The sequence below is a fragment of the Pinus tabuliformis genome, chromosome 8, assembly GCF_031772625.1.
Source record: "Pinus tabuliformis cultivar Carrire ecotype Pingquan chromosome 8, CPIR1, whole genome shotgun sequence".
Lineage (NCBI taxonomy): Eukaryota > Viridiplantae > Streptophyta > Pinopsida > Pinales > Pinaceae > Pinus > Pinus tabuliformis.
The window spans coordinates 631,034,881-631,060,603 of record NC_142294.1 but is presented as its reverse complement, the minus strand read 5'-3'; the positions used below and the strand labels follow the sequence as shown (position 1 = coordinate 631,060,603).

The 25,723-nt window shown below is 37.6% G+C and overlaps 1 protein-coding gene across 1 annotated transcript; it reads right to left on the bottom strand.

The window, feature by feature from the left end:
* Positions 1-892: 892 nt before the first annotated feature.
* Positions 893-2,563, bottom strand: LOC149237086 (cysteine-rich receptor-like protein kinase 27). The gene is made up of 3 exons (XM_089369140.1): positions 2,372-2,563; positions 1,746-2,271; positions 893-1,646 (listed from the first exon to the last, which is right to left on the bottom strand). The coding sequence occupies exons 1-3, from the start codon at positions 2,561-2,563 to the stop codon at positions 1,507-1,509; spliced, it is 858 nt and encodes a 285-aa protein (XP_089225266.1). The 3' UTR covers positions 893-1,506.
* Positions 2,564-25,723: the final 23,160 nt, after the last annotated feature.

The window sequence follows — 25,723 nt, the reverse complement described above, 5'->3', positions numbered from 1 at the left end:
GAGGTAGGAAAAGAGAAAGGGGAGGGAGAGAAGAAGAGAGGCAGCGAGAGAGATATGAAATTGGAGGGGGAGAGAGAGGGAGGAAAGAACAAAGACATAGGGAGATAGAGGTGGAGAGAGAAAGGGAATAAGGGATAGATGGATAGAGAGAGAGGGAGAGAAAAGAGGAGGGAATAGAGAGAATAGATGGGGATAAAGATAGGGAGAGAAGGGAAAGAGAGAGAGAGAGAGGGAGGCACATAGATGGAGGAGAGAGAAAGGGAGTGTGTGAGTGATGGGGGTACACAGAGGGAGGTGGGAGAGAAAGGGAGAGAGAGGACTCAAGAGAGAGTGTGTGAGTGATGGGGGGAGACAGAGGGAGGTGGGAGAGAAAGGGAGAGGGAGGACTCAAGAGAGAGGAGAGAGAGATGAAGTTGGAGGGGGAAAGAGAGGGAAGGAAAAAGAAAGACATAAAGGGAGAAAGGTAGACAGAGAGGGGAAGTGACAACGAGAGAGGAGAGATAAAGGGAAGAGAGAGAGGCAAGAGGAAGAGGGAGGGAGAGAGTGTGAATGTTTGGGGGTGAGATATAGAGAGAGAATAAGAAAGAGACACATAGATGCAAATATAGATATTATATAACCAGCCTAGATCCATCTTAACTCTGATCTATCAAACCCCGAGAGGGATCAAATTTCTTGCGGTGCAAACTTTTCCTCAAATTTTACACTCAAAAAAAAGTTTTCACATCTATAAATTAGATCCCTCTCAGTACTTAATAAATCCAGATTAAGTTGGATCTAAGCTGATTTTAAAAAAAATAAAATCCATATATGGTTTACCGACCAAAATAATTATGTACTTTAAAGTTTACGGTAACTAAACACGTTGAGAGCACAGAATTACATACAGAGGAAACATTTGAAACTAGCGGTACTGCTTTTTTTTTGCCATTTTGCTTGCCGCGATGAAAGAAAAACAAGTTCAATAGGTTTTGCACTAGCCACACAAGTCTCGATTGTTCAATAAGATAATTTACAGATACTGTGACAATTTGGGTTTGAAGGCCGCTTTCAACCGTCTTTAAAATGGCGGATAACTGAACTTTTAAAGATTTCTAAATGCCCAAAGGGGCTAATGCTCTGTTAGAGCGTACAATTCCGTCAGCCTATGCATCCCACTGGATTTAAATGATGTGCTTCCCTAATTCCCCTGATTTAAAGATTTTTATAACATAATTCAAAAGCTAAAATAACGTCGTCTTATACTAAACGAAGATAAAGATAATACTGAGAGGCCTTGCTTGTCAGTCATCTCGCGTCCAGAACGCATGACGAAGGGTCAGCACCTCCAGATTGGGTATCGGAAGGTCCGGTTGGAGAAGTTGCTGGACTGCTTGATGTTTTGTCTGGGTCTTCGGAGTAGTATTTACATTAATTCTAGGACGTTTAACTTGGCCATGTACCGGCCCCACCACACTATCCAAATCTATGAAAGCAGGCTTTGTGGGAGAGGGAAGATTTTCTCACTCATTTTACAGGCTTCTCATTCGTACTTTTGAGATTAGAGAAATATTTCCTCCTCAAAATCACCATGGCAGCAATTAATCCAAGGATACCGATGGCTACTGCGCCCAGAATTATCGCAAGTGTCTTAGATTTTTTACGTTCTGCAAAATTGCACAAATATTCTCAGTAGGTTTGTGTGTTAGTTGCCAAGAATTAAACTACTAGATTATTTATCATCCTAAAGTAGGTGAAGAATATACCAGAGGATACGGGAGGAGTTTCTGCTGGAGGTTGCGAGATAACGGAATTGTCGAAAAATTCATAAACCTCGTAACGCAAATAGCAGTTCTGAGATCCGAATTGTGCCCCAAGAGCTCCACTTTGGCATTTGAATATATTTTCTAAGGCATAAGTTAGGCACGATCCGCAGCTCGTGCGGGAGAGATCTCTCCAACACTGAGCTAAGCTGTAGATCTTCCCCGTTAAACTAGAAGGCTCATCGGCTGCATCTGCAGCGAAAAGTTTGGGACTCTGAGCAGCTTCAAGGGTAATATTTGAGAGGCGGGCCTTAATAGCATCTGTGAACTGCTGTGGCCGACTGCTGTTACCAGTGTTGCAGAGAACACTTATTGGTGTATTCTTCCTACTCTCAAGGTCATTGTAAAAGTTATGATTGTCATAACGCAAGAAGCAGCCGTCTAGTTGAATGAATCCAGAAGCGTTGTGGCATGCCCGAACAAGATTTGCCCTGGCCCGTGGATGCGCACTGTTTGCAATCGGCAGAATCTAAATCTCCTCTGCACTGGACAAGCCCATAAACAGCACCATTGCTGTTTTGGCCTTCAACACTAGAGGTATTGAATCCGGTGGCATAAACATTGTTCACCAGCGAATCCAAAAGCTTGTTTAGATTAAGCTGAAACGCGCTACCATTTCTATATGTATAATTGCCGCTCTCTCCACACTTGCTCCAGACGGTGGGAGTCTCTGGATCAGCAACTGCCAAGCGCATACACGTACCAGCTAGAGTCACCATAAGTAACACACTGCCAAGCACTGATTTCATATGCGTCGCCATAACCACGTCTGTGCCGAGTTCAGCTGTGCCCGGAAAGCATGGCCTTATATAAAGTTGAACTTGTAGAATTAATTTTCTGATTTTCTAGTGCGTTGAATACTGTCACTGAATGAAAATTAGAAGCGTGTCCAACTTGCCTTCACCAGAAAAATCTTATCCTGGTTGCTGTTGTCGTTTGTGTGTATGTTTCCAACCCAGTGACTGTGAGCCGCTGCCTACTCCTCCACATATTTCCATGATACAGATTGGTTAGGTTCCCGGATCAGATTTTATGATAGCAGAGTCGGATTTTTATTTGACAGGTCCGGTGCAATGGTTGGTTGCGACCGCATAAGGGTTACAATTTTCCTACGTAGAAAATATGGAACGGAGAGTTGATTGCGACAACACCACTTAAGAATAAGTCAAAATAGACTGCCTTTTGTCGTTGCATAAAATCTTAATGAATCTACACAACGAAAGACGAATAAAATCGAATCATATTTTAAGTTGAAAGAGCTTATTTTTGTTGCTTTTTGGAATGAGGGAGTAAATTTATTTATTTTTCACAATTACGTACCTTGTCCATCTCAATTTTTAATTTAAGTAATCAGATAAAATAGTAAATTAAGATTAAAATTTAAAATTAATATATATATAAAATAAAAATGAAATAAAGAGAAAATATTTTTACTTTATTAAAAGGAAATATATTAAATTATAGATTGAATTTAAATTAAGAGATAAAATTTCTGAAATTGATGTTTTTTTAGTTTTAAATTTGAGAAAAGAGTTTTAAATTTGAGAAAAGTTTTGCATCGTAGATATTAGATTCTTTTCAAAATTGGATAGATTTAATCATTAGATATGATTTTTCTTTAAATTAGGTAGATTTGAAAATAAATTTGGTAGATATGAAGATAAAAAAGTTCTATGTTTGTTTTTAGGAATACCATTTATATTATTTATTAGCACAACCACATTAATAAATGTGGTTTTGGTTGATAAATGTCCATAGACATATATCAACCATATTTATAAATACACATTAATATTTATATACATTTATATGAACTTCCATATACAATAATTGTCCATTTAATATATGAAGTATACATTATTGTCCATATTAGAATGTATATTAATGTATTTAAATGTAAATTAGTATATTAATGTATTTAAATGTACATAATTGTGCATTAATGTACTTTAGTGTATTTACATTATTGTTATGCACACTAATGTATATTAATTAAAGTACATCCATGTATAGTAATATATGTTAACATACATTAATGCCTTAGCAAAACCACATTAAAAATATTAATGTGGTTGATATAACCAAAGGCTTCACTTGTATCTACCAATGATAAATTTATAACAATAGAAATAAGGGATTAATAGCAAAAACCCTGAGGTTTATAATCCCTTGGGTTTTTACTAATAATCCCTTTGGTTTACATTCCCTTGGGTTTATAATACCAATCCCTTGGGTTTAATACTAAAATCACAAGGGATTATAAACCCAAGGGATAATATAAGGAATTATGCAAGGAATTAATACTAAAACCCTAAGGCTTTTAATCCCTTGGAATTTTACTATTAATCCCTTGGGTTTAATAATAAAACCTCATGCATTATAAACCCCAAGGGATAATAAATCCAAGCGATACGTGGAAGGCTTCATTTATATCTACCATTAATGAATATATAATAATAGAAATAATATTTAAAAAACACTATTAGAATAAAAATATTGTTATTTTCGTTATAATTAATAATAATTATTATTATTCTCATTAATTTGTATTAATTATTATTTAATATTAAATGTAATTTAATAATATTTAATTTTAAATTATGTAATAATAATATTTATTTGATAATCTCCCTATCAGGATGAGAGATGGTGTCAGAGGCGACAGGCTTCGATGTGATATGGATTGTACACAGACAATAACTACTGTTGTCCCCCGCATGCTCAAGGCTGGGGGGTGCATTGTCATTAGCCATGAATGCATGGACAGTGGGCTAGAAAGGTGGCAGAGGGAGGAATAAGGTAGGGTGGCGGAGATGGTTAAGGCATTCGACATGTTGGGCATGTGAGAATTGTAGTGGAGACGGAAGGTGAATCAGAGCTGAAGAAGGGCGAAGGCACCTTGGCTGTGGATAAGCAACGATTCTCTAGTATGTAATTCAGTCTTGTTCCTGCACCAATTACATGATCTAGTGGGGGTTTCTCTACGAGGGAAGGGAGGGGCAAGGGGTCGTCCCAATGGGGATTAATGTTGTATGGGAGAAACATGGGAAGGAACGGGAGGGCCATGGCCTAGCTCTGTGTTTTGTTTTTATCACATTTGAGTCAGAATCTCAGTAGTTGCATTAGTAATGTTGGGTCGAGAAGAGACGTCGACCCTTACCTAGTTTCTCACACCAGGGGAATAGGGGATAGTGGGCTTGCCATTTCTGAGCAGCTGAGTGTTGAAGGGAGAGGTAAGAAAGAGTTGCGGGTAGGGGGTCGGGATATTAGCCATGACCATAGAACACCAAGAAAACCCTGGGAAAATGCGCATCTGCATGGTAGAAAGGGTGCAACTAGGGACCCTGGGTGGTATATGGGACAAAGGGGCAACCATAACCATGACGGGCAGCTCTTGGCTGAGGGAGTTGAAAGCAGGTATGAAAGCAAGCGTCAAGTTAGGCTCCGGATGGGCCTGAGGGATTGGCTCCAGCTGGAGTGGGATGATAGGAATTGCACCATGGCAAGGGGGAGGGGAACTTTGAGGAGCCTTGGGAGGCACGTTCAAAACCCAATTCCCTTGGCCACTTGTGGGCTTTGGGCTACCTTAACCTGCAGATGGTGAAGCAAGGAAGAGAGGGATTGTATGAACAACTGCATTGGGATGATACACAAGGGTTGATGGACCTAACTTTGTTGGACTATCCATAGGGCATAACTTGACAAAGGATGGCTCCAGCAATGAGAGTGCATGGTCATGGTAGAAGAGGCATGACCCACTAGGAAAACAAGAGGCCGAGCATGATGGAAGGCCACAGGGGTTGTAAGCTTGTCGAGCACCTCATAGCAGAGGTAGTAGCGACATACTGGGATGAAACGGGCGAAGGAATTCAGAAGCTTATTCACGACTGGGAAGTGAAGATAAAATAGGAAAGTGAACCAGAGGAGGAGATGGACGACTGGAGGACGATGGTTCCTGATCCAGGGAATACCCAAGGTAGAATTACATAGTTAAAACACACCCTTTACTTGTATTTCTTGGTGAAAAGTCTGCTTGGAAAAGCGATGGAACAAATATCTACGGGGATGGCAGTCACAATGCAAGGCCTGCCCAGTTTTAAAAAATGACATGGAGAAAATCCTCTTTCAGTTGCACAGACAGGACATCATGATGGATCAAATTGACCGTCACATCCCTTGCATCCTGGAGCTGTATGGAATTCCAGGGGCAACTGTTGAAGATCTTGCTCCTGTAGCCTCTGTCTCTGATGAGAAGAAAGAGAAAAAACACTAGATTCCTCGAGCTTAGATTTTGTTTATGTGGGTAGCTTTTAAATTTCGTGTTGCATATGTTAGTTATTGCAGTTGTGTAGTATTTGGACATGAGACTGAGAATTATTTAGCTTTGATAGAAAGACGGAAGCAATTTTGTTTTTGGATGGCATGTAATGTTGATTGGTGGTAAGTTGAGGCCACCTGGTCAATATGTGTGGTGTAAATTTGCCTAATATATAATAGAAAATGGATGGACCTGCCAGGATTTCAACAAAAAAAAATATTTATTTGATAATAATAGTAATATTAATAAATAATAATAACTATTTAGTAGTTACAATAATTATTTTAAAATTATAATAATCTTTAATTATTAACCTTTGAGACAATTTTTGTCACAATGTGACATTGGACCATGGTTGCGCATGGTTGAGAATGGTTGAATAATATTAAAACCAAGGGACTAATATTATAAATCCAAGGTATATAAACCCTAAGATAAATATTATAAACTCTAAAATAAATATGGTAGACCGTGGTTTATTTTCATGATGAAAGAATCCTTGTAACAATGTGACATTAGACCGTGGTTTCCCATGCTTGACCATGATTTATTTTCAAATCAACAAAATATTTGTTACAATGCTACATTGGACCATGGTTGACCATGTTTGATTCTCATATTGAGATAATATTTGTTAGAATGCGACATTAGACCATGGTTGACCATGATTGATGTTATAAAATATGGTTGACAATGACTGATATCATAAACCCTAGGGACTAATACTATAAATCAAAGGGATTATAAACCTAAGGGAATAATATTAAAACCTAGGAATATGAATTGCTAGATTAATAAAGCTAAGGGATTGATATTATAAACCCAGGGGAATAATAACCCAAGGGATAAAAATTAGAAACCCAAGGTATATAAACACTATGATAAATATTATAAACCCAAGGTATATAAACCCTATGATAAATATTATAAACCCAAGGTATATAAACCCTATGATAAATAATATAAACCCTTAAAAAAACATGGACGATGGTTGATTTCCATGCAACGTTGGACCATGGTTGACCATGCTTGACTATGATTGATTTTCATATTGAGACAATATTTGTCACAATGAGACATTGGACAATGGTTGACCATCATTCATTTTCATATTAAGACAATAATTGTCACAATGTGACATTCGATCATGGTTGTCTATGATTGATATTATAAACCCAAGGGATAGATATTATAAACCCAAGGGAATAATATTAAAAACAACGGACAATATTATAAACCAAATGTATATAAATCCTAACATAAATATTATAAACACTAAAATAAATATGGTTAGCCATGGTCTATTTTCATATTGAGACAATCCTTCTCATAATGCAACGTTGGACCATGGTTGACCATGCTTAACCATGGTTTACCATGATTGACCATAGATGAGAATGTTTGATTTTATAAAACATGGTTGAACATGGTTTACTAAGCTTGACTATGATTAGCCATGGTTGATCATGGTTGACCATGATTATCATATTGAAACAATCTGTGTCATAATGCAACATTGGACCATGGTTGAAACAATGATTGAATTTTACATTGAAACAATCTTTGTCACAATGCGACATTGAAGCATGGGTGACCATGATTAACCATGGTTGACCATGATTGATTTTATAAAATAGTGTTGAAGATGGTTGACCATGATTGAATTTATAAAACATGTTTAACCATGATTGACCATGATCGATATTATAAACCCAAGGGATTATAAACCTAAGGGAACAATATAAAACCCCGGGAATATGAACCCTGAGATTGATAAACCTAAGGGATTGTTATTATAAACCCAAGGGATTGTTATTATAAACCCAAGGGATAAAATTATAAACCCAAGGTATATAAACCCTAAGATAAATATTATAAACTATAAAATAAACATGGTTGACCATGGTTGATTTCCATTTTGAGACAATCCTTTTATGAAGTTGGACCATGGTTGACCATGCTTGATGATGATTGATTTCCATATCCTCAAAATCTTGTCATAATGCGATGTTACACCGTAGTTTACCATGGTTGATTTTTTATTTGAGACAATCATTGTCAGAATGCGACATTCGACCATGGTTGACCATGGTTAACTGTGGTTGGCCATGATTTACCATGGTTCAACATGATTGATATTATAAACCCAAGGGAAAAATAAGCCCAAGTGATTGATATTATAAACACAAGGGAATAAGAAACCCAGCGGATTGATATTATAACCTAAGGGAATAATAAACCTAAGGGATTAATACTAAAACCCCAAGGGATTATGAACCCAAGGGACTAATATTATAAACGCAAGGTATATAAACCCAAAGATAAATATTATAAACACTAAAATAAACATGGTTGACCATAGTTGATTTTCATATTGAGACAGCCCTTGTTAGAGGTCAACATTAGACCAGTGCTAACCATGCTTAACCACGGTTGATTTTCATCTCAAGACAATCTTTGTCACAATGCGATGTTCCACCATGGTTGACCATGTTGACATGGATTTTATAAAACATGGTCGAACATGGTTTACCAAGGTTGAATATGAATGAACATGGTTGATCATGGTTGACCATGATTATCATATTGAAATAACACTTGTCATAATGCGACGTTGGACCATGGTTGAAACAATGATTTCTTTTCATATTGAGACAATTCTTGTCACAATGTGATATAGGAGCATGGTTGATCATGATTTACCATGGTTGACCATGACTTATTTTATAAAATATGGTTGACGATGGTTGACCACGATTGAATTTATAAAACATGGTTGACATTTGTTTTCCATGATCAATATTATAAACCCAAAGGAATAATAAACCCTATGGATTGATATTATAAACCTCAACGAATAATCAACCATATGAGTTATTACTAAAAACCAAAGGGATTATAAACCTAAGGGAATAATATTAAGCCCTAGGAATATGAACCCTTTGTCATAATGTAATGTAGGATGATGGATGACCATGGTTGACCATGATGGATATAATAAACCCAAGGGATTGATATTATAAACCCAAGGGATTAATATTAAAACTCCAAGGGATGAAATTAAACTAAGGTTAACCATTATTGGCCATGGCTAACCATGGTTAACCATGATTGTCATATTGAGATATTGTTTGTCAAAATGAAATGTTGGACCATGGTTGAGAGAATGATTGATTTTCATATTGAGACAATCTTTCTCACAATGCGACATTGGAATAGGGATGACCATGATTAGCCATGGTCGGCCACAATTCATTTTATAAAATATGGTTGACCATGGTTGACAATTATTGAATTTATAAATATGGTTGACCATGCTTAATATTATAAACCCAGGGGAATAATAAACCTTAGGGATTAATACTAAAAACACAGGGGACTATAAACCTAAGTTAATAATATTAAAACCTAGTAATATGAACCCTTAGATTAATAAACCCAAGGGATTGATATTATAAACCTAAGGGAATAATAAATTCAAGGGATAAACATTATAAAATTAAGATATATAAACCCTAAAATAAATATTATAAACCCTAAAATAAATGTGGTAGACCATCGTTGATTTCCATATCAAGAAAATCCTTGTCACAATGCGACATTCGACCATGTTAACCATGGTTGATTTTTGCATTGCAATAATATTTGTCAGAATGCAACATTGAACCATGGTTAACCATGGTTTATTTTCATATAGAGACAATCTTCCAAAATGCAACGTTCGACCATGGTTGACCATGTTTGATTTTATAAAATATGGTTGACCCTCATTGACCATGGTTGGTCGTGGCTAACCATGACTGTCCATGGTTGACCATCATAGGTGATTATGATGAAACATATTTTAATCAAGGTTGAGCATGGTTGATGAAATTCAACCATGGATAATCATGGTTGATGATGGTTGACCATGGTTTAATTTCATATTGAGGAAATCTTTGTCACAATGTGATGTTCGACCATGATTGACGATGTTTAATTTTATAAAATATGGTTGACCATCATTGACCATGGCTAACTGTGGTTGACCATGATATTATAAACCCAAGGGATTAATATTAAAACTCCAAGGGAATAATATTAAACCAAGGTTGATCATGATTGGACATGGTTGACCATGGTTAACCATTATTATCATATTGAGACATGGTTTGTTAAAATGCAATATTGGACCATGGTTGAGACAATGATTAATTTGATATTGAGACAATCTTTGTCACAATGTGATGTTGGAACATGAATGACCATGATTAACTATTGTTGACCACAATTCATTTTACAAAATATTGTTGACCATGGTTGACAATGATTGAATTTTATAAAACATGGTTGACCATGATTGATATTATAAACCTAAGGGAAAAATAAACCCTACGGATTAATACTAAAAATCCATACTAAAAATCCAAAGGACTATAAACCGAAGTTAATAATATTAAACCCTAGGAATATGAACCCAGGGGATTGATATTATAAACCCAAGGGAATAATAAACTCAGGGGATAAAAATTATAAATCTAAGAAATATAAACCCTAAAATAAATATTATAAACCCTAAAATAAAGACAGTTTACCATGGTTGATTTCCATATTGAGATAGTCCTTGTCACAATGCGATGATGGACCATAGTTGAACATGATTGATTTTCATATCAAGACAATCTTTGTCACAATGCAACATTGAACCATGGTTGACCATGGTTTATTTTCATATAGAGACAATCTTTGTCAAAATGCAACATTCGACCATGGTTGACCATGTTTGATTTTATAAAATATGGTTGACCCTCATTAACCATGGTTGGTCGTGGCTAACCATGACTATTCATGGTTGACCATCATAGGTGATCATGATGAAACATATTTTAATCGAGGTTGAGCATGGTTGATGAAATTCAACCATGGCTACTCATGGTTCATGATGGTTAACGCTGGTTTATTTTCATATCGAGGAAATCTTTGTCACAATGTGATGTTCAACCACGATTGACGAGGTTTAATTTTATAAAATATGGTTGACCATCATTGACCATGGCTAACTGTGGTTGATCATGATATTATAAACCGAAGGGATTAATATTAAAACTCCAAGGGAATAATATTAAACCAAGGTCAATCATGATTGGACATGGTTGACCATGGTTAACCATTATTATCATATCGAGACATGGTTTGTTAAAATGCAATATTGGATCATGGTTGAGACAATGATTAATTTTGATATTGAGACAATCTTTGTCACAATGTGACGTTGGAACATGAATGACCATGATTAACTATGGTCAACCACAATTCATTTTATAAAATATCATTGACCATGGTTGACAATGATTGAATTTTATAAAACATGATTATGATTGATATTATAAAACCAAGGGAAAAATAAACCCTACGGATTCATACTAAAAATCGATACTAAAAATCCAAGGGACTATAAACCGAAGTTATTAATATTCAACCCTAGGAATATGAACCCAGTAGATTGATATTATAAACCTAGGGGATTGATATTATAAACCCAAGGGAATAATAAACTCAAGGGATAAACATTATAAATCTAAGATATATAAACCCTAAAATAAATATTATAAACCCTAAAATAAACATGGTTTACCATGGTTGATTTCCATATTGAGATAGTCCTTGTCACAATGCAATGATGGACCATGGTTGAACATGATTGATTTTCATATCAAGACAATATTTGTCACAATGTGACATTGAACCATGGTTGACCATGGTTTATTTTCATATAGAGACAATCTTTGTCAAAATGCAACGTTTGACCATGGTTGACCATGGCTGACCATGTTTGATTTTATAAAATATGGTTGACCCTCATTGACCATGGTTGGTTGTGGCTAACCATGACTGTCCATGGTTGAACATCATAGGTGATCATGATGAAACATATTTTAATCGAGGTTGAGCATGGTTGATGAAATTCAGCCATGGCTAATCATGGTTGATGATGGTTGACCATGGCTTATTTTCATATCGAGGAAATATTTGTCACTATGTGACGCTCGACCATGATTAACGAGGGTTAATTTTATAAACTATGGTTGACCATCATTAAGCATGGCTAACTGTGTTTGACCATGATATTATAAACCCAAGGGAATAATAAACCCAAGGGATTAATATTAAAACACCAAGGGAATAATAGTAAACCAAGGTTGATCATGATTGGACATGGTTGACCATGGTTAAACATTATTATCATATTGAGACATGGTTTATTAAAATGCAATATTGGAACATGGTTGAGACAATGATTAATTTTCATATTGAGACAATCTTTGTCACAATGTGACGTCGGAACATGAATGACCATGATTAACTATGGTTGCCCACAATTCATTTTATAAAATATGGTTGACCATGGTTAACAATGATTGAATTTTATAAAACATGGTTGACCATGATTGATATTATAAACCTAAGGGGAAAATAAACCCTACAAATTAATACTAAAAATCCAAGGGACTATAAACCGAAGTTAATAATATTAAACCCTAGGAATATGAACCTAGGGGATTGATATTATAAACCCAAGGGAATAATAAACTCAGGGGATAAACATTATAAATCTAAGATATATAAACCCTAAAATAAATATTATAAACCCTAAAATAAACATGGTTTACCATGGTTGATTTGTAGAAATTCCCACCTGTAGATCACCTGGTAATGCAATGTACTGAAGCAAAACACATGATCTATTTCTACAAACAATTTCGTGGAAGCTTAATCGAACATGAGCAACATCAAGCATGAAAAAATAACTGAGAATGAGAAGTAATCAACCATAACACAGAAGATATATCACTGGGGAAAGAACTAGCCTAAAACCCCAACTCTGTATTATCATACAAGTGGAAATCTTGTTCAAGTTACAAAAATAATTAGCTCTCAAGCTATCCAGATCTCTCTGCACTCAAACAACACTGCTCACCTACTCAATAGACATAGAATATATCTTCCTCAAGCCCTCCAAGCCTCCTAATTCCTTGCGCAGTTTTGATTGGGGTCCAATGATATCACATGTGTGAATTGGCCTCATCACACTCACTGTAAGCTCAAGTCCAACTACTCAATCCATAAGGAATAATATTCATTCTACATGCAAGGAATATTCACCAACGAATATCCTAGCAACTGTTAGTACATTGTCCCTCCATCTGATCTGAACTGGGTCTCTGAGTGAGCTGACATGCATGAGTTATCCATGAGTGAATACTCAGTTATCTGAATTACAGTAGTTACATGCATGCAAGCATTAACTAACTGAACTCTCATTAATTTAACAAATTGTTAAATTAATCTAACTTGACTTGACTAAGTTAAACTAAGTCAACTAATTACAACTCAATATTACAACTCATTCTTATCTCTTTAAGTGAAGGTTAACTTCCTCAATTAATGGAGAAACTATTACATGTCTCCACATAGACTTCAAATTTGATTTTCCTTAACTAATTAACTCAAGATGAATTAATTAATTAATTTCCAAACTGTTGTTGATATCAAATTCGAATTTTACTTCCTATGTTTAGTCCAGGGACTGACTAAAATAAGAATCCATCCTGAACTACTAAAAATAGAACTTCTATTTTTAGCACTTCCATTTTTCATTCCCTGTTGCCCAATCCAGCACTAGTACCCAAACTGCTATTTTTAGAAGTTCTATTTTTAGCACTTCTATTTTTAGCATTTCTTGTTGCACACTTTTCAACACTCCCTCTCAACAAGAAAGGCTTCCACTTGAACCCGATCCTGTACCTTCGGAATGTTCTGCATGCAACACTTCTACCAAGTGTAGTTGTTTGAGGAACTCTCGGAACAAAAAAAAAGACTCCCAACTGACCTCTCTGTTGGGCTAGAAACATACTCTGAGGTTGAAGCTCTACCTACTGCTGACAAGTGATCCCTCTCTAACCTCTGAGTTGCTGTAACACTCCAGGCATCTCGCACCATTTTAGCCTCCTAGCTCTACACAATCCTGGGACTCCTGCACTATAGCTTTCTCTGCCACTCCATCCGCATCTATCTCTACCCAATCAATCAGTCCTACTACTCCTCATTGAGGCTCCTATAGCAAATTTAAATCAAAGAGGTTGGGTACCTCAAGGATCCTGCCCCTCCTCCTTGGGATGATCACTCCACATTGCCCCACCTCTTACTTGGAGGTATGGCTGTATGTGATCCCTCTCCCTATGAGAAACCTCAGGCAACAAACCTTGCCTCGTGTTTCTCAACACTGCCATCAGCTGCCTGCTTTACCATGTAAAGCCATTGAGAACTAACCACTGATTTGTCCGCAGGTCTAGGGACAACATCCCACACACTGTTCTACACGATATCAGCCTAGACTAGTTGCTACATTGCCTCCTGAAAAGAAGAAGGTTCGGTCGCTACAAACCGCCAACCAGGGCCATGTAGCCAGTGTATCTCTCAGGAGATCTCCTCTGTCTATGATGAGAGGATGGAAGCCCCACATTCTCTCTCACATCGTGCATCAATCTGTCAGCTGCCCACGAGCGTTTCTGCCCGTCTCTGGAAGACTCTCCAGGAGTGGTGTTCTCCACTACTGGATCCTCTACATGTGGCTGATCCACATCGTCAGGAGGGTCCTCCTCCTTTGGAACTAAAAGTTCCTCATTGCCATGCAACTTGAGCTCCCTCTCAAGTGACACTCGCATGGCTCTCTACTCGTCGAACTTTAGATCCATGCACACTACAGTCCTTTGACTGGCAGGCAGAAACACATGATAGTTATGGGGTGTATCTATGTACCCCACTAGTATCCCCAACTCAACTGTTGGGTCTAGCTTCTTTCGAGCATCTTTGGTCACATGACAGAAAACTGGTGATCAAAAGATGCGGAAGTGACTCACATCTGGTCGCTTCCCCGAACAAGCCTCCATAGGTGTCTTCATCCCCAAAACACGATGAGGACTTCTGTTCTGAAGGTACAATGCTGTATTGCATGCCTCAGCCCACAGATGAAGTGGTAGGCCTTGGTCATGGAACATCGCTCGAGCTACTCCCACAATAGATCTGTTCTTCCTTTCGACCACCCCATTCTGTTGTGGGTTATGAGATGTCGTCAGTTCCCGTTTAATTCCTTCTGCAACACAGAATTCTTTAAACTACTGGGAAACATACGCTCAACCATTGTCACTATGCAAGGCTTTTACTTTCTTCCCAGATTCTTTCTTTTCCGAGGCTTTAAACTCACAAAACCTCAAGAAGGTCTGATCCTTCTTTTGCATAAAGTAGATCCATCATCTACGAGAAAAACCATCAATGAAAATAACATAATACCTTTGTTTAGCGGTGGAGGCTGTAGAGAATGGTCCACATACATCTGAGTGAACTCGGCCTAGGATTTCTCTAGCTCTACTATCTCGATCGTGAAAGGAATCTTTCACATACTTACCCAGGGTGCATACTTTGCATGTATCTGTTTGCTCTATTTATCCTTTGGGTAAGCCGGTAGAAATTTGCTGCATGATCTTTAAGGCCCCATGATGCAAGTGGCCTAGTCTCCTTTGCCATAGCTTGCAAACATCTTGGCTTTGCACCACTTCTGCTTTGGAACTCAGTGCAACACAGTCATCTACCTCCAGCTTGTAGAGATTCTTTACTCGAATCCCTATTCACTTGGTCTGTCCAGTGCCGATATGCCTCAGGAACAATTTTCCTTTACTAAAGACTACGTTATAGCCTTTATCTTCTAGCATAACAACAGACACAATATTATTTTTCAAACTTGGTACATATTTCACAGCAGATAGGGTGAGAGGAGCACCATGCTCCCTCTAAAACACAACTATACCCAAGGATAATTTTAGGGGTGAATGTTCGCCCTTTGGCGAAATTAAGAGGTTTTAAATTTTTAGTGGGCGAATATTTTGTATCATAGTACATTTTTACAAATCACCCGAAATAGCCCACTTTATTTTAAGGGAGAGGGTAAAAAAGGTAAATTTAGCCCTTGAAATTAGGGCTTACAACCTTCCATTCGCCCATTTTCAAGAATAGGTTTTATTTAAGTGAATCCATTCGCCCATTTTCAAGAATAGGTTTTATTTAAGTGAATCCTATGGGCCAAATACCATATTTATAAAAGAGGTATGATAAATTAATAAAAATATAAATAAATGAGAGGTATGGTAAATAAATAAAACATTTTTTATATTTACTTCATAAGTCACCTTATATACATGTAAGGGTGTAAACAAATAAAAATATAAGTAAAGTGGAGGTATGGTAAATAAATAAAACGTCTTTTTATACTTAATCAAAAGGTATGGTAAATAAATAAAAATATAAATAAACTAGACGTATCGTAAATAAATAAAACCTCTTTTTATATTTAGTCCATAACCCTCGTTCTATTTATGAAGGCTCAAGAAAGAGGTTTTATTTAAGTGAATCCTATGGGCCAAATACCATATTTGTAAAAGAGGTATGGTAAATTAATAAAAATATAAATAAACGAGAGGTATGGTAAACAAATAAAATATTTTTTTATATTTACTCCATAAGTCACCTTATATTTACGAACACTCAAAAAATGGGTTATATTTAGGTGAAACCTATGGCCAAAATACTATGGGACAAATACCATGGACTAGATTGTTATTAATACCATGCAAAAAACCATTATTAACCCTAATATTAGAATTAATAAAAATAAAAATGGCACATGGTATTGACCCATGGTATTCACAAAAATGGCACATGGTATTGACCCATGGTATTCACCTAGAATGTAGCCTATTTAAATTGGGGAATTAAACCAGCATGTAGCCTATGCTAAGATTCACTAGGACTTTACAAAGATTTATTATTTAGTGAAAGACTCGCCAAGATCTTACAAGATTTTATAATTGAGTAAAATATTCACCATGCCTGGTGAGAGATTCGCCAAAAAATTATATATATATATTATATTATTGATAAAATCTCCTTTCATTTTTCCTATATACCATGGAGATTCACCCATTTATTATATTTATAAATTTAGGGGGGGTTCTTAAAATTTTCCCTGACTATACCTTCACATGAGACATAATATTTTTCATCATTACCCATCTCGATCCGCATCTAGAGATCCTTCAACTCCAATGTATTGAAAGCATTCTTGTCACCCGACATGTGGAAGGAAACTCCATTATCCAGGTGCCAAACACATCTCACCATGGATGAAACCATGCATGCGATAAGCGAGAAATCCAGCTCAAATTGTGAAGCTAGTGCATCACCATCAGATCCCTTTGAGGAACCCTTCTTGGATTTCTTCTGTGGACAATTCATAGCATAATGGCCCACTTGATGACAGTGAAAGCATCTCACCTTCGACTTGTCAGCCTTCTTCCCACCATGAGAAGATTTAGATTGGGACGCCTTCCCTTTCCCTTTCTTAGCTTTACTCGCTAAAGCTAGATTTTCTTCATCATCTTGTTTTGATGAAGATCCATCCCTGGTGCTTCGCCTTATCTCCTCCTGCATCAGATCCGACCAAAGTTGTTCCCAATCTGGCAGTTTCTCTCTTCCATTAACTGAGTCCTAGTAGCTATGCTAACTCTTTGGAAGACCGAGAAGTGTTAGACTCACCATGTCATCATCAGCAGTCACATCCCCTACACTTGCAAGCTCATCCCTACAGGTGTTAAGCTTGTTCAGGAACGTAGAGATTGTGTCGCCCTTTTCACACTCGATCTTGCGAAGTTTGTCCTTCAGCACCAGCTTCCTCTGATCGCTGCTATTATGATAAAGATCTTTCAATGTTTTCTACATCGAAAACAGAGTCTTCTTCCCATGGAGGCGCGAGACAATGTGATCTCGAACTCCCTCTAGGAGGATTCTCCTTGCTCTAGCCACACACTTTTTCCATTGCCAGTTGAGTAGCATCGGTAGGATTTTGGACTTCTTGATCAATGAAGTCCTTAAGACTGTTATCTTCCAATACTGCTTCGATGCGATCCTTCCAGGCTATATAATTCGAACTGCCATCAAGGGCATATTCGAGTCTTAAACCACTGAACGCCATCGGTGAAATAGATGTGATAAGAACTCAATTCAATATTCAGAAACCAAACTTCGTACTTCTCCTGCTTGTATATTGTTCTTCCTTGATCACCTTTGCTGTGATACCATGTAGAAATTCCCACCTGTAGATCAGCGAGTAATGCAGTGTACTAAAGAAAAACACTTGATCTACTTCTACAAACAATTTAGTGGAAGCTTAATTGAACATTAGAAACATTAAGCATGAATTGATATAACTAAGAATGAGAAGTAATCAACCATAACACAGAAGATATGTCATTGGGGAAAGCACCAGCCTAAAACCCCAACTCTCTATTATCATACAAGTGGAAATCTTGTTCAAGTTACAAAAAGAATTAGCTCTCAAGCTATCTTGATCTCTCTGCACTCAAACAATACTGCTCACAGACTCAATAGACATAGAATATATCTTCCTTGAGCCCTCCAAGCCTCCTATTTCCTTGCGCAGTTTTGATTGGGGTCCAATGATATCACATGTGTGAATTGGCCTCATCACACTCACTTTAACCTCAAGTGCAATTGCGCAATCCATAAGGAGTAATATTCCTTCTCCATGCAAGGAATATTCGCCAAGGAATATCCTAGCAACTGATAGTACACTATCCCTCCATCTGGTCTCAACTGGGTCTCTAACTGAACTAACATGCATGAGTTATCCATAAGTGAATACTCAGTTATCTGAATTACAGTAGTTACATACATGCAAGCATTAACTAATTGAACTCTCATTAATTTAACAAATTGTTAAATTAATCTAACTGGACTTGACTGCGTTAAACTAAGTCAACTGATTACAACTCATCCTTATCTCTTTAACTGAAGGTTAAATTCCTCAATTAATGGAGAAATTGTTGCATGTCCCCACATAGACTTCAAGTTTGATTTTCCTTAACTAATTAACTCAAGATGAATTAATTAATTAATTTCCAAACTGTCGTTGATATCAAATTCGAATTTTACTTCCTATGTTTAGTCCAGGGACTGACTGAAATAAGAATCCATCCTGAACTACTAAAAATAGAAATATTTTTATTACTTCCATTTTTCATTCCCTGTTGCCCAATCCAGCATTGGTACTCAAACTGCTATTTTTAGCAGTTCTATTTTTAGCATTTCTTGTTGCACAATTTTCAACATGATTTCCATATTGAGATAGTCCGTGTCATAATGCGATGATGGACCATGGTTGAACATGATTGATCTTCATATCAAGATAATCTTTGTCACAATATGACATTGAACCATGGTTGACCATGGTTTATTTTCATATAAAAGCAATCTTTGTTAAACCACATTTGATTTGATAAAATATGGTTGACCATCATTGACCATGACTGACCATGGTTGACCATGGTTAACCATCTTAGGTGATCAAGATGAAAGATATTTTAATCAAGGTTGAGTATGCTTGATGAAATTCAAACATGGCTAATCATGGTTGACCATCGTTGACCCTGGTCGATCATGGTTGACCATGGTTTATTTTCATATCGAGGCAATATTTTTCATAATGTGAATTTTGACCATGGTTGACCATGATTGACCACATTTGATTTTATAAAACCATTGACCTTGGCTAATCGTGGTTGACCATGATATTATAAACCCGACGAATTAATATTATAACTCCAAGGGAATAATATTAAACCAGGGTTGACTGTGATTTGCCATGGTTAACCATGATTATCATATTGAGACATTATTTTTCAAATGCAAAATTGGACCATGGTTGAGACAATGATTGATTTGATTTTCATATAGAGACAATCTTTGTCACAATGCGACATTGGAACATGGATGGCTATGATTAACCATGGTTGACCACAATTCATTTTATAAAATATGGTTACCCATGATTGACAATGAATGGATTTATAAAACATGGTTGACCATGGAAATCCCTAGGTATATGCACCCTCAAATTAACAAACCCAAGGGTTTGATATTATAAACCCAAGAGAACAATAAACTCAAGGGATAAACATTATAAACCTAAGATCTATAAAACCTAAAATAAATATTATAAACCCTAAAATAAACATGGTTGGCCATGGTTGATTTCGAGACAATCCTTGCCACAATGTGACGTTGGACCATTGTTGACTATGATTGATTTTCATGTCAAGACAATCTTTGTCACAATGCGACATTGAACCATGGTTGATTTTCATATATAGACAAACTTTGTCAAAATGAGATGTTCAACCATGATTGACCATGATCGATTTTATAAAATATGGTTGACCATCATTAACCATGGGTGACCATGGCTAACTATGATTGTATATGGTTGACCATCATAGATGATCATGATGAAAGAAATTTTAATTGAGGTTGGGCATGGTTGATGAAATTCAATCAGGGCTAATCATGGTCGACCATCATTGACCATGGCTGATCATGGTTAATGATGGTTGACCGTGGTTTATCTTCATATCAAGGTAATCTTTGTCACAATGTGACGTTTGACCATTTTTGACCATGATTGACCATGTTTGATTTCCTAAAATATGGTTGACCATCATTGACCATGGCTAACCGTGATTGATCATGATTGTCCATGGTTGACAATGATTGTTATAAAATGATGCTCATTAATTAATTTTAGTAATCAATGTATTATAAACATTCATTCTATTACATAGAAACCAAATTTAGTAATCAATGTATTATAAACATTCCTTCTATTACATAGAAACCAAATCTTATAATTAGTTTAACTACCTACTATGTTATCTACTACCTAGTTTTACTCATTTTTCTTTATCATTATTACAATAATTACATCAAAAATATTGATACATTCCATTTAAAATGTCAAAATATTCCTAACATTAATTATTCTCAATATTATTTTACCATTATGAATTGTTGCAATAAATCTATTTTAAATATATATATATATATATATATATATATATATATATATATATATATATATATATTTGTAAACATTGTAGAGCTCTCTGTATTTACTATTTCAAAAAGATTTTAACATCCATATCCTCCAGTTAGTCACCTGCCTGAAGGAAACCAGGTGACCACCAATCAGCCTTATAACCATTCCAAAATTTAAATAAGTTCATAAGAATCCATCCACTTCTAGATTGCTTGTCTCTACTAATGTTTCTAAAGATCAGAACATAAATACTTATTTCTTGCATCTAAAATTGAGTTCAAAAAAAAAATATCAGACTCTAAACTAGTCCTCATCAGAGGATGCTATCTGAACTGAAGCCTTTGCACCAGGGCCTGAAGCCTTTACCCCAGGGCCTGGAAGCTCGCGTCCCTGTGTCAGTTTCCATTTGATCTCTGTCAGGGTCTGCTCGATCCTGCCCAGTGCAAGATTGTTCCTGTAGGTCTGGATCTGTATAGTCACAATATCTTTGAGAATTTCCACCCGGACTGGGTCTTTCTCCTTGCTACTTTCCTATTTGTCTAGAACTTCTCCTTCCATGTGTTCATGGTGAAGAGTCATAGCCCGGGCTATGACGTGTTTCATGATCTAGTATTGCTGCAGGGTATTTCTAAACAGCGATTGCCTACCATTTGTTGTCCCCGGGTCCTGCAGCATTCCTTCCCATTCTTCCATGGGTAAGTCTCTGCACCTGAGGTTGTTTCTTAAATCTCGCTCCCAACTCCAAATTTGGTCTCTCACCTCCTTCGGGTTTCCTTCCATGTAGGAGTCTATGATCTTCTTCATTTGCTCTCCGTCGGGCTTCCTGCCCCTTTTCTTTCCCTTACTACTAGTGCCTTCTTCTTTCTTTATCGTCCTCTTACTTCTCCTGGGGGCCATTCTTCTTTCCTTTTGGCATTAAGCTCTCTTTTACTATTTCTTTGTATTCTGATGCACAATCTTGCCTTGTGCTGAAGCGAGACCTATCACAGAATGAACACAAAAGTCAGTTATGTCATTTAAGTTTACATATTTTTCATGGATTTTCTCCCCCCTCCTCTTTTTTCCAATCCTTTGGTTTCCCACCCTTTGATTTGCTGACCTCTGGCTTCCTTCCCTATTTTGAATGGCTATGGCTGCAATAGTTATTTTGGTCTTGGGGTACCCATGTTTACTTTTCTTAGCCCAATTCGTGTAAAAAACCCACTTCTAGTTCGGTTGCCTTTTCTCGCTTGAGGGTTCGCTCCTTGTGCGAATTGGGTTGCAGTAACCTCCCCTTAGCTTGGTTTTTTCAGCGTGGCCAACCGGGTTTTGGCTAGCTAAGGTTTCTCCCCTCACCTTAAGGTGCAACTCGATCCCCCCGGGATTTTGGAGTTTCCTATCCCCTCTGTCGTCATTCAACGCAACAGGCGTTCTTCCTTTCCCTAGACTGTAATTTACCAGGGCCTCTATTCTAAGGTGGGGGTCGGGTGAAATTGGGTTTTGCAAGCCATTACTCTCATACTCCTCACCCTTTCTCTTTACTTTCTCTCCATCCTTGGCACCCAAGGACTCTTCACGATAATTTCCATTCGGACCTCTAACATTTCTATGACAATTGAGATTATCAAACCAGATCTGCGTAACTTTCTACATTCCTAACCTATGTTTTAGACTGATTACTCTTTCATAGATTGGGATGAGAGATGTCACATACCCTTTTACCATGCTGCACCTTGCTTCCTCCTTCTGCTCCCGCTTGCTGTGTGCTCTTTTATTCTCACCACCTTTCTCTTTTCTTGTCTGCATGCAAAATGCCTCTTTCCCTTTTTCCTTAGACTTTATCCCTTTTTCCATGCCTCCTCATGATTTTACTGCCAGCTATCCTATTTTCACCTTGGCACGCCTCCCTTCCCTCTTGCCTTGGGATGCTACCCTCCTGTCCTGTCCACTGTCCTTCATTTATGTCTTTCCTCTCTCGGTTTCTCTTTCCGTCGGGTCGCTGACTCCACCCTGCCACTTGGCCTTAATTCACTACTTGTCCTCAGATTTGCTGTCCTACCCTCTCCTCCTCCCTTCCTTTCTATCTCTACCCCCGTACTCTTGGGGGTTGTCCTTCCTTTGCCACCCTCCATCATCCTACTAAGCTCCAATCTTGCATTTATCATGTACTATTCCACGTCTGTCCTGTATTGTTCCTCTTACGTCTGCCATTGTCCTTCTCCGCTCCCATCATGTCCGGGTGAATTCTCTAGATGCTCACTCTGGAGCTTGTCTTGTTCTATCATTTGGAGCAATTGTTCCATATCCTCTTTCTGGTGGAGCTCTTCCGCGCTCACGTCCAGTTGCTGCTCTCCTTTCCGACATCCCCAATTCGCAAGGTAATCTGCAGGAGCATTTCCTTTGCGTCTCACATGGGAAGGTATGGTGTAGGCTATCTTCCTCAATTGGTGGCTTATTTCTGTTACTATCCATGCCGTCCGCCAACTTTGACTCAGCTTCTCTGCTGGTACTCCCTGCTGTAGTTGTTTGATTGTTTCTATCACGAGCATCGAGTCTCCTTCTATCTGAAGGTTTTGATACCCTTCCCTGATAGCTATTTCTATCCCCCTGTTCAACGCGTGGAATTCTGCCTCGTTATTTGAGGCATTTCCACAATCCATCGCATAGACCCAGCGGGTTCTCCCTCCATCATCTCTGAATATCCCTCCTATGCCCGCCTCCCCTAGATTGCCTTTTGCTGTGCCATCAAAGTTTAGCTTTGTGAATCCCTGTGGTGGGTTCCTGTAGCGATCTTCGACTTTTGCTTTACATGCCTTATGTTCTCTTCCTGCCATGCATGTGGTGCTTACTTTAATTTGCAAGTGGTTGAGTATGCATGTCTCTGTTGGGTCTATCTTCTAGTCTTCGTTGTTCCATTTCTCAAGGATGATGGTTTCTCTTATGTTTTCTATAGTTTGACTCCATATTTCCTTGGCTTTTTCGTCTTCCCTGAATATCTACCGATTTCTTGCCTTCCATATCTTCCATAGGAGGAACCCTATGGAGAGATTCCAGGCTCGGTTCAAGAATATGTTACGGTGCAGTTTTCTCCTCCATTTATCTACTGTTGTAGTGATGCTGCCTATTTCTCCGTCACTAATCTCAAAGAGCTAATGGTGGTTCTGCCACAGGGTATTGCTGACGCTACAGGAGTTTGTCAAGTGCTCCATTGTTTCTTCTTGTTCCTAGCATAGGGAACAATGTGATAGTCCATGCGTTCCCTTCCTTCTCAGCTGGTCCCAGGTTAAGGCTCACCCATGGGACAGTATCTAGGTACATAATGCTACCTTTGGCCAAGGTTTTATTTGCCAGATTCTATACCATTTTTTAATGTCTGGGTTGCTGGTTCTTCCAGCCTTTATATAATATCCTTTTGTTATTGTAAACATTCATTTGATGCGCTTCCCCACCTTATTATGTCTGAACCATCTTTTACTGCAATTTTCCTTATCGTCATTTCCTTTTTGTAATTTACCCATTGTTCTATTTCTGGTGCTTCTTGCTAGTCGTTTTTCATTTTCCATTTTCTCCAGTACTCGTCCTTTTCGGGCAGCCAGTAGTTCCTGGCTGCATCTTCCTCCATTTGGGTGGTGAACTGTTGAATATCTTGGAGTTGAGGTTGCTAGTTGAGGGTTTCTCTCTGCTGCCAAGCCTCCTTCCAGAAGTTTGCTTTGTCGCCCTCCCTAATTTCCCAAAAACTGTGTTCTCTTATCAGGTCCCTATTTGACCTTGCTAGGTTCCAAATTGTTGAGCCTTTCTTTTCTAATTGGCTTCGCAGTTTTCCTTCAGGGGACCTTGCCATCTCGTATTTCTTTTCCCATAACGTTTTCCATAGATCTTCTCCTCCTTGAATCCACCTCCACCATATTTTGCACCCATTACTTGGTTTAGTATATATGGATCCCGCAACCCTAACCCTGCTTCTGTTATAGGTTTGCTCAGCCATTTCCATGAGAGAAGCGCCCAATTTTTAGTTTTGCTTATTCCTTGCCATATAATTTTTTTGAAAATTTCCAGCAATTTTTGGCATATAGTTTTTGGGATAGCTTGAATGGCCATTTGTTATATTGGCATAGCTTGGAGGACTGACTTAAGGAGGATGAGGCGACTCGGTATGTTCAGTGTTCTAAATGTCCAGTTATCCATTCTTTTATGAATTCTCCCTATGAGGCCTCCTCAGTTCGCTATTCTATTTTGCTTGTCGCTCAACTGCACTCCCAGATATTTGGTGGGGAACTTCCCAATTTAGAACCCCATTGTTCTAGCTAGGAATGCTTGTGAAATCATTGGGGTATTGAAAAAGAATATTTCTATTTTATCCTTATTTATCTCTGTTGCTGATGCCTTTGTAAACTCTTCTAGGATTTCCAATAGTTTCTTCGCTTCCTTCAGATTGGCTTGACTATACATCATTACATCATCTACAAATTGTTGATGTGTAATGGTTAGTTCTTCTCCCCATAATCTAAGGCCTTTTAGTTTCCCACTGTTTACTCTTGCTTTTATTAATCTACCCAAACCATCCACTACTATTATGAACAGGAATGGTGACAGTGGGTCCCCCTGTCTAAGCCCACGGGACGGCTTGAAGGTTTCTATAGG